We start from the raw sequence: 9377 nt of genomic DNA on the forward strand, positions 1-9377 counted from the left end.
GTGCCATGCAAACAGCACTGTACATATTTTCCCATTTTTGTGGTACAAGTGAAGGGGGAGGAAAATAATGTGTGGTATCAAAAAGTTTTTTTTTTTTTTTTTATAAAACGCCGTGAAGATTGGCATCTGATTTCCATTCACAATTTAGCAAAACATTATGTTCGGTCTATCACACATAATTTGAAGGAAAACTAAGTGCATTGAAGTGTGTTGTTGTTTTTTTGCCAAAATATGAAACCGTCAAGGGGTATGGAAATGTTTGCAACAATGGTTAAATATTTTTAGTTTTAATAATAAAAACTTTATGTAAAACAATACTGTCCATTACTTGAAGCACAGTTAAAGAGCGCTTGAAAAAACGCTGCCCTCTGGTGTCTAAATAACTCTGCAGAAAAATTTGAAATGATCTTTAATGAAATCACAAAAACCTCACATTACAGCAATGGCAACAAACACATTCAATTATACCCATTAACCCCTTATGAGATACATTCAATGGTGCACAAACTTTAATGACAGAAACAGGTCTTTGGTATCAGAAGTGAACTTGTGGGTTCTTCACACATTCAACAGTCTTCTTATTTTACACCTGGAAACTAAATAATGCATTATTTACATTTTTTAACAGAGTTATGAATCAAATGTGTATATATATATATATATATATATAAAAAATTTAAAATATCACATTGCAGCGAGAAAATACTTATTGAAGGTGGAAGATTTTCATTTTGGTACCATGGCCACATTTTCAGCAAACATAAAAAGCATTTGATTTGGTGACAAACTAGAAAAGAGCTGCAAAATTTATGACCAGGTTGAACGTATACCGACACTTTTGCTAAGACGTTCTTTGAAAAAAAAAAAAAAAGTAGATCAGGTTTTCATTTACCCAGTCCACTGCACCATTAAAATCAAATTAATGAATGCAGCAAAATAACAGTGCTATCATAAAATGATGGCCCAGACACCACAGTCACTCCTATCCACCTGCCTTACTACGCAGCTCCAACATCATTTAGCTAGGTTAAGAAAGCTGCTGTAATGTTCTGAGAATGCGTTGCTGTTTGTGTGCACAGGTTTGTCGTTTATCTTTTAAAAGTGCATCCCACCTAACACAAATATAGTCCTAAATGGATTCATGTCTTTTTCCAGATGCTGACCATGTCATGCTAAAAGGTTTGCTGGAGTGAGAAGCTAACGTTAGCATGTTTACGTTCCGCTTTGAAACGAATCGGTGACCGCCGCTAACGCATTTCAGGGCCATTCCAGTTCATTGTGTGCAGACGAAACTTAGAGGTTATTCACTAGTTTTGTAAACCAACTTTGAGTCACACATTTTAATAACGTAGCACATTTGTCTGCGTAGCACAGCAGACCACAGCCAGAACGGGAGGTTAAGTAAGTCTTTGTCGTTGCACAGCATTAGAAACACTGGAAAACAAAAGATTTGTTGAATCTACAAAATATTGTGCATGGTCTACGAGTGCACATAAAAATGAGTTTGGATAATTGGCCGCATCTGACAATCACAGACGGGAACAACAATACGATTTGGGGATTGAGTTTCATCTGGGCTCCTAATGCCGCAAGTCTTAAAAAAAAAAAAAAAACTTGATCTGGACCCTGAGGCAATAACTGGAGTAGCGGCATCATTTCTGAAAGTTGTAAAAAAACAAAAACAAAAGAAAAGTGGGCCAGTGCACATATATTTCAAAACCTTTCATCCGCTTCTGATGTGGTTACAACCTCCTTTTAATAAAAGTTGAATAAATTCTCCAATATGGAAATTTCAGTGCCTTTCTCCTTAATTTTCTACACTTTCACTGAGGATCATCAAGAAGATTTCTCTTTTCTCCACGGAGGCTTGCTACCTCAAAGAATACATTCTGAGATGTCAGTTTTTCCAGTATTGCCACAAAAAATGTCTTTGATTTAAAAAAAAGAAAAAAAAAAAGGTCAATACATCTGTAGCACAGGCTTCTTAGTTCAGCACTCTGGCTGCAGCAGGTTTTCAGGGTTTTTCCCGTCCAGAGCAATTTATAACAAGTGAACCGTTATTGTCCTCAGTTTGAAACAATCCCAGCTGGCTTTTTAAACTCCAAGCAGCTGTTCTCCAATAGAATATCAAATCTTTACGTCATCGTTGCATCATTTCAAAGCTGTATGGTTCACTAGCTGTGTCGTCTCGTTTACCAACTATCGTAGCTTACAGCCCAAAACTTTACTGTAGACATCATCGTCCAGGAGGAGCTTTCCTGTCTATGTTTGCCAGACTGAGGGCTAGTCTCTTGGTGAAGAGCATGTGGGATTTTCCACAGTAGGTGTGAGTGGTCTTCAGTAGTTCCTCCTTTAATGGATCCAACAGAGAAGTGACCGGGTCTGAGCCAAAACGATACTGGAAAGACAAAAGAACGCATTTGTTAGGTGTGCTGTAAGGTTTAAGGCGAACACGTGTCCTTCGGGGGCCATAAATGGGGGCCGGTAAGCCCGGCTAAACATAAACTGCTCTACGCGGTCCGTCTCAGTGTGATTCTATAGGCTTAGCGTCCAGTAATAACCAGAGATGCCAGTGGAGGTTTCACACTTTCCCAATAATGAAGGGGCCTTTACAATGCTCCGAGGAAATCAAAGGGGAATTAACATTTTTTTATGCCAGCTCATTTGCTTGCAGTTGGGTCCTTGATATGGGGGTCGCGAAGAGATGAGGCGTTTTTTTTTTTTTTTTTTACGAGCCCGAACCCAGACAGGCCCGTCGCTCATAAAGTTGCATTTACAGTTGCTGTTATTGATTTTTGTGTGGCTGGCCGTGCCGGGAATCGCGCTCCAAATGCAACGGCGGTTGTAAAAATTTAACAGCTGCTTCTCGGACTCAGCTTTTTGCAAAACAGGAGAGGGGAGGGGAGGGCTTTGGCTGCAGACTCGGACAAGAAAACGTGCATCTGTACGTCTTACAGCGTCTTTAAATTAACTTTGGCTTAATTGTTATTACTTTTTCAGTTATTATTACTGATATTCTTGCGCTTATGTCAAGACTCCGTCGACTGTTGGCTAGCGGGGCCTACAACACCCTCAAGACAATCCAGACTCTCTTCATGTGTCACTCCAGGATGGTGGAGTCACCTAGTAAGCACTAAAAGAACAGTATCACCTAGAAGACCCAGCTCTTTAGAAACCATCTCCTATCCTAGCACATACCCTTAGGTCTTCCTTAGTAACTGTTAGCTGCCTTGTTATATACTCATTACTAAGTCGTATAAAAGCTTCTGCTAAATGCACGATTATGGTTACACGGTTACAAGTGGAAACCGGGACCAAAGTTAATAACCTGCAGTGGATGGATGAATGGATGGGTTATTGGACGAAAGTGTGGAGTGACGGGAAAACACGGATGCGGGGAGGGAAGTATAGATTGATGGAGGGTGTGGAAAATGAACAAATATTTCCGCGCTTTTATCCCCTACCCCATTGTCTGAAAGCTGCCAGTAGGAACTCTGTCGTTTGTTCTTCAACTACTTTCAGAGTAATCCTGAGGGCAACAATAACGTGTCTAGCTTCCGCTGAACAAACTGAAATGGATCAGAGGGTCTGTCCGGACATTTTAACCACACAGAAGATCAACCAATTAGCTCATACACTCCTGGCGAATCAGAATTGATCACAAATCTATAAAAAGGAGTGCTTGGGGTGGGGGAAAAATGTGCACGTTACCAGCCCTTAGTACACGTGTCTAGTGGCGCATTAATCCCGTCTTACAAAGATACAGCCTTAACTCTAGGCTATGGATAAGGTATGGATAAACCATCAGTCTGATCTATGGTCAATGGGAAAGCAATGAGACTTGCAGTGTTGATGGCTTCATTAAGTAAATGCCACTTGTGTCGTCAATATCATTAAACAGCGAGTAAGCAACCCATAAAGATCCTCATGGGGGAAATTAGCTTTCAATCCGAGCATCTGCCCGAAGATGGAGATTTGTGTTTTCCCGCACGAGGCAATTCCCATCGCCAAAGCCCCTTTGGTCTTTTGGGGTCAGCAGCAATCCAAAATCTCATCCCGGAGAGTGAAGCGGCAGGCGGCGGAGGACGGCAGCTGGGTCACCGGGGTTTGAAACAGCCCTTTCATCAGACGTCCAGCTAGATTAAACCAACAAGACTTAGAGCGGCCTTGTCAAATCCGCTCTTTAAACTTTGATGTACCCAGGAGACTTTTTACAAGAGGGCCACTCGCGCCTTTTTCATTCTCTGAAGGGAGGAAGGCGGACCTGGAAGGGAATGACACTGCTGTGGCTGTTTCCAATCTCAAAAATGGGTGATATCTATTTGACATCTAGCGACACTGAGCTGATTTTTTTCTATTATCTTCTGACAGTATGAGGCGATGTCTTAAATCCCCTTTCAGTGTGGATAATAAGTTTGCTTTCTTATCTGTATTTATTCTTGAGCATTTTTTAAACAGGTTTCAAATCACCTAGAAATGCACGGACCTAAGGTACAAGAACTCAGAATATGAGAACTGGAGTTATCTTAAACAGAGACTAAATTGCTGGGCTGGCCAAAATAACATAAAAAAACATGGACTAATTAGGCAACAACATGGTTAATTATATTAGCAACTTGCTAAACACATGCTAATAGCACATATTTATGCTACTGTCAAAAGCCAAGGAGGCGCTACTGTGGTGTGGGCCTGTTTTACTTCTAAGCGGGCTAGGAACCTCATTAGACTGCACTTTTGGTGGACTCCATCAGATAACTGAAAATATGTCATAACTGGGTCTTTGAGCTAAACAATCAAAAGCAAAAGATGCAAAAAAAAAAAAAAGAAATTATTCAAAATCAACCCAGTTTGACAGCCGTCTCAGTCCTTAGAGGTAAATCCTACAGAAAAACCTGCTGACAGAGTCCGGCAAGCTCTTTCTCAAAAAATACAAACCTTTTTTATTGCATCATAAACGGCTCTGAAAGCTGGTTGTTTGTAGTCGTGGTAAACCCCTCGGTTTCCATGCAAGATGTAGATGCCATCCTCCTCAGCCGGGGCGCAGTTGCTGCCATAGATGCAGTGATCTGGCCGATAGTTCCACTTGCATGGAAACTCCAGCAGAAACTCTTAAAGGGGGCGGGAAAAAACAAAAACAAACAGAGAACTGTTACTAGTTAAATCTCCAGAATCAACAAAGTACGCATTCGGTTTTACCGCTTTACATTTAAATCCAGCAGTAAGAACAGAACCTGCATCTTAAAAAGGGGTGGAGCCTTACCAGGATTATGGTGAAAAATAATATTGAGAAGGTCCTGGTCTCCCCAGGTTATATTGAGTTTGTATTTTTGCAGCAGAGGCATCAGCAGCTCTTCCCAGCGCAGTCCCACCGGGGTCATGTCATTCTATCAACACAGACGAGCGTTTTTTTTATTTATTTTTTTACACATCCGTGCACATCAGATACAGCAGAACGCCGCCCTCTTGTGGCCAGCGGTAGGAATCTCACCTTGAAAAAGGCGCTCCTCATCCTGGTCATGTTCATAAGCATGACCCCGGAGTTGATGCCCGTCCTGCCGTAGAAAGGGTGTCGGGCAAAGCGGCTGTACCAGGCGATGCGGGGCTCCTCGTGCTCTGGGGACATGGCTGCCAGCTGGGAGGGGTTAAACCGGGACAGGAAGTCCCAGAAGCCGTCCACGGGCTGCAGGAAGAGGATGTCGGAGTCGACGTACACGATCGAGTCGATGTCCTTTAAGATCAGCTGCAAAATCACAAAGTGGGCTTTAACAGGTGGGCGATTCCGATTCTGCGAGTATATTTTCTTCTCTAAGCAACTCACGGGCAGGAAGAGCCTCTGAGAAGCGCAGGGTTTGAAGAGCTTCTTCCACTCGCCTGCGTTCTCCCTGGGGAAGCTGATGGAGTACACGGTGTAGTTGAACCTCGAGCGGAAAGAACCCGGCCAGGACTCCAGCTGCAGGGAAGGAGGGAAACACGGCGGCGCCGGTGAGCAGCCCGGGAGAGGAAGAAGAAGAAGAAGAAGAAGGAGAAGGCGCACGACGGCAAACGCAGAGCGTAACTCACGGCTTCCACGAAGCTGGCGTGGAGCTGGTCTTCGGCAAAGACGTGCAGGTGGAGGCGCTTGATGCTGAACAGCACGGCCGACTTGATCATGGTGAGGGTCTCCTCCAGCCTCTCGCCGCAGGCCACCACGGCCAGGTGCATGGTGGGCTCGGGTCGGCTCCCGACAGCTTCCATCTGGCCGCTCTGACGCATGATGTACCTGGAGGAAAAGGATCCAGCGCCACATGAGCAATCCAGACACACGACTTTGCAGAAATAAGTGTCTTAAAGTCAGATTGCACAACATATCGGCATTGGTATTGGCCGACTTCAGTGATTTCTTTTTTTTTAACATATAGGCTTTGGCCTGCTAAGTAAAAGTCGGCCTTTATCACCATCCGGTATTTGTTTCGATTTTGTTCCCAAATGTTTATCTTTATCGGGAGGGGAGGCAGATGACCATTTGGTATTGGTTTGGGCATGTGACAGTGATGGCGATTAACTGAAGCAGAGAGGCCATTTTTTAACAGAGTTGAAAAAGTAGGAAAATATATATAATATTAGTCAATATCGGACATAGATATTGGCCCAAATTTGTTTTGTTAGTTTCCGCTTGCTGGCTTCTTGCAGGCGCACTTCTACCGTTTAAGTATCCGGCTAGCTTCTGCGTTAGCCGCTCATTGTCGCTCCGCCGCTCTCACTGTATGCTGTATAAGTGTACGTATTTATGCGAGGAACCGGAAGTCCTCAGTAGAAAGAAAAAGACCAGAGTGGATTTGGGGGATTTTTTTTTTCACGCAATCCCCCTGAGGAACGGAAGAGCAAGGTAAGACGGTCTTACGCGTGCTCAGTTATTAAAAAAAAAAGGGACTTAGTTAAAGTCGGCGATTTTTCTGGAAGGGCCACCAACAGCAAACAAAAAACAAAAAACATTAATATGGCAATAATTAAACATCAAAACAAACAGCTTTCTTGGTGGAACGAGAAACAAATGGCCGTGATGAAAATCACTGTGCATAAAAAAATTAATAAATAAAAAGAAAATCAGCTTAGGTTGCACCTTGAAGACCGAAGAACACACAAGACAGGTCCAAGATAGAGTTGTCTATAGCGGGGATAGTATATAATACGATTTCCTGAGCTTTGAACATCTAACATTGCGTCTAACTCTGGAAGAGCTGCAAATATCTGCTGACTATTATTAGTCATGAAGGAATGTTGTCTGCAAATTGCCACAAGCCAGTCAGCGGACATACCAGACCGGTTGGTAGAAGGTGGTCTGAACCAATGAGAGTAAAACGGGCTCTTCTAGCCCACATTTAAAACACTATGTGTGTCCACAATGAACCATGGTAGTGGCAGCATCATGCTGTGGGAAAGATTTCAGAGGGGAGCAAATAGAGACATATCTCAAAAGACCTGAGGCTGAACGCAAAACATATACCGCACTTTTCTGGTTACTCTTTTATGTGATTTCACTTGAAAAACGTCCTTAGCTTTCCTGCCATCTCCCTATTAAGGTTTGTGTTATATTGGTCTGTCAATTAAAAGCAATAAAGTACATAACTAATGGCCAGTTTCCGAAATAACATTGTGTGTCTTGACTTCAGGAACAGTAACAGCGACCTCTAGAGGCCTCTTTAACTACAACTGATCACAAGTGTCTCCTTACAAACAAATAAAGAGATTTTAAAAAAATGGGTGCAGTAAAAAATAACGTCTGCAACACATTTATTTTAAGATGTGTAAATATGAGAAAAAGGCCCCTTTTTAAAGGCAGTTCTCAAGTTGATGTCTGCGCAAACTGTTGCATACCAGGGTTAAATCTCTGCCGCATTCCGGTGCATCGCTGGCATTGATCTCAACCATGTTTTCCAAATTCCTAACTTGAACGCGTTTTTCAAATGGAGCCCATGCAACTCCCCGCCCTCCCCCGAACAATGGCCAGAACTACCTATGGTACCAGTGGGGTTTTGGGGGTCCGGCTCTGTCCGCGGACCCCCGCCTGGTTCCGGTGCCTCTCTGCGGGATGAAAGCCCTCCTCGCTCCGTTTCCTCCGACCGAGACGTCCGCGCGGAACACCTTACTGTAAACATACAAGCCCGAGAACACGGCGAACACCGTGCACAGCAGCAGTGCACGCATGTACCGCCGCATTATGGTGTTGGACAACGCATCCCGGGACTAAAGTCATGACACAGAAACTAACGTTTTCTTTTCTTTTCTTTTTTTTTTTTTTTTTTTTTTTAGCTCGCCGTCATGTTAGACGCCTTGTGCGCGAGCGCTTCCTGTTGCGGCTTTAGACAGTAAAACTGATCTGACTGAATCTGGCGCAGACAATGTCGCCCTCTGGTGGTCATCCTGAAGCTCAACAACTGTCTCCCCAAATGCTTCATTAGAGAAAATGGTTTAATTCTGTTGCTTATTTCATGAAGAATTTGGGTGATGCGTATTTTAATTTTCACATTTTAATTACCCACTTTAGTGTGGATTATATCACCCATATTAGGATTTAATCTAATGTGTTCGTTGGTTGTAGTAAACATTACACTGTTTTATTGAATCGTTGTTTTTTCTGCTCATCATTTTTGTTACTTTTTTTATATCTCAGATGTTCCTTGACACTGTAACGCTGTACTTCATCTGTTCCTCGTGTCCTCAAACTGTTTTAATGTGTTCATTTAAATCCTAATGTGGCTTTCTACATTCTATTGTAACCAAGAAAAAGCTCAGATTTGCATTATCAAAGTCAAAAAATTTGCATTTACTGAGTAAACAGGTAGCTGAATGGTTGATTAAGATCCCAAAGCTATCCAAAATGTTAGAAGAGCCATGATCTCATAAACATTTGATTATATTGCCAGTCCAGTGTATGCGTGCGACCTTCAGAGGCAACGGTGGAAGATCTCAAGTGTAATGAAATTGTGTATTATTTGCACAGGGGGGAAGAAAGTTTCCAGTTTTTCTCATGGTTTAAAGCGCATTTATTTATCCTTTTCTGGTCTCCACCCCAGTAAACCTCTCCCAGGGTTTATAAACTCTGTGGTCTGACTTTTCTGCCAGATCCTCATGCCTAATATCTCATTCGCTTTGTCTGTTTTTGGTCTACACTCTGAGTTTTTTTTTTTAAAATCATCTTGATGGCTTATGCATGCCAGGGTTTCCCCAACAGTCTCCTTAACAAAAGGCTAAGGTCCATTCTCTGGATTTTTTCCTGAATAACCTCAGCCCACAAAGATTATTTTTCTCACTTTCTCACAGTGAAGTATTTGACAAACAGACATATATGTTTTATTGCCCTAGAGGGAAAAACAAGGACAGAGTAAAGAGTAACAATT

The 9377-nt window shown here is 42.6% G+C and overlaps 1 protein-coding gene across 1 annotated transcript; it reads right to left on the minus strand.

The window, feature by feature from the left end:
• Positions 1 to 391: 391 nt before the first annotated feature.
• gxylt1b (glucoside xylosyltransferase 1b) lies at positions 392 to 8498 on the minus strand. Its single transcript, XM_012853369.3, has 7 exons — positions 7994 to 8498; positions 6061 to 6259; positions 5819 to 5950; positions 5489 to 5740; positions 5261 to 5384; positions 4936 to 5108; positions 392 to 2398 (listed from the first exon to the last, which is right to left on the minus strand). The coding sequence occupies exons 1-7, from the start codon at positions 8194 to 8196 to the stop codon at positions 2237 to 2239; spliced, it is 1245 nt and encodes a 414-aa protein (XP_012708823.2). The 5' UTR covers positions 8197 to 8498; the 3' UTR covers positions 392 to 2236.
• Between the last annotated feature and the right edge of the window lie 879 nt (positions 8499 to 9377).

The sequence above is a fragment of the Fundulus heteroclitus genome, chromosome 17 (genome assembly GCF_011125445.2).
Source record: "Fundulus heteroclitus isolate FHET01 chromosome 17, MU-UCD_Fhet_4.1, whole genome shotgun sequence".
NCBI classification, from domain to species: Eukaryota; Metazoa; Chordata; class Actinopteri; order Cyprinodontiformes; family Fundulidae; genus Fundulus; species Fundulus heteroclitus.

Bases quoted from the DNA above. Each gene is read 5' to 3' on its own strand.
- gxylt1b (XM_012853369.3), bottom strand. From the start codon at position 8,196: ATGCGGCGGTACATGCGTGCACTGCTGCTGTGCACGGTGTTCGCCGTG. The intron at 5,951-6,060 runs GTGAGTTACGCT...CCTTCCCTGCAG, and splicing joins ACGCCAGCTTCGTGGAAGCC to CTGGAGTCCTGGCCGGGTTC. The intron at 5,741-5,818 runs GTGAGTTGCTTA...GTGATTTTGCAG, and splicing joins CTCAGAGGCTCTTCCTGCCC to CTGATCTTAAAGGACATCGA.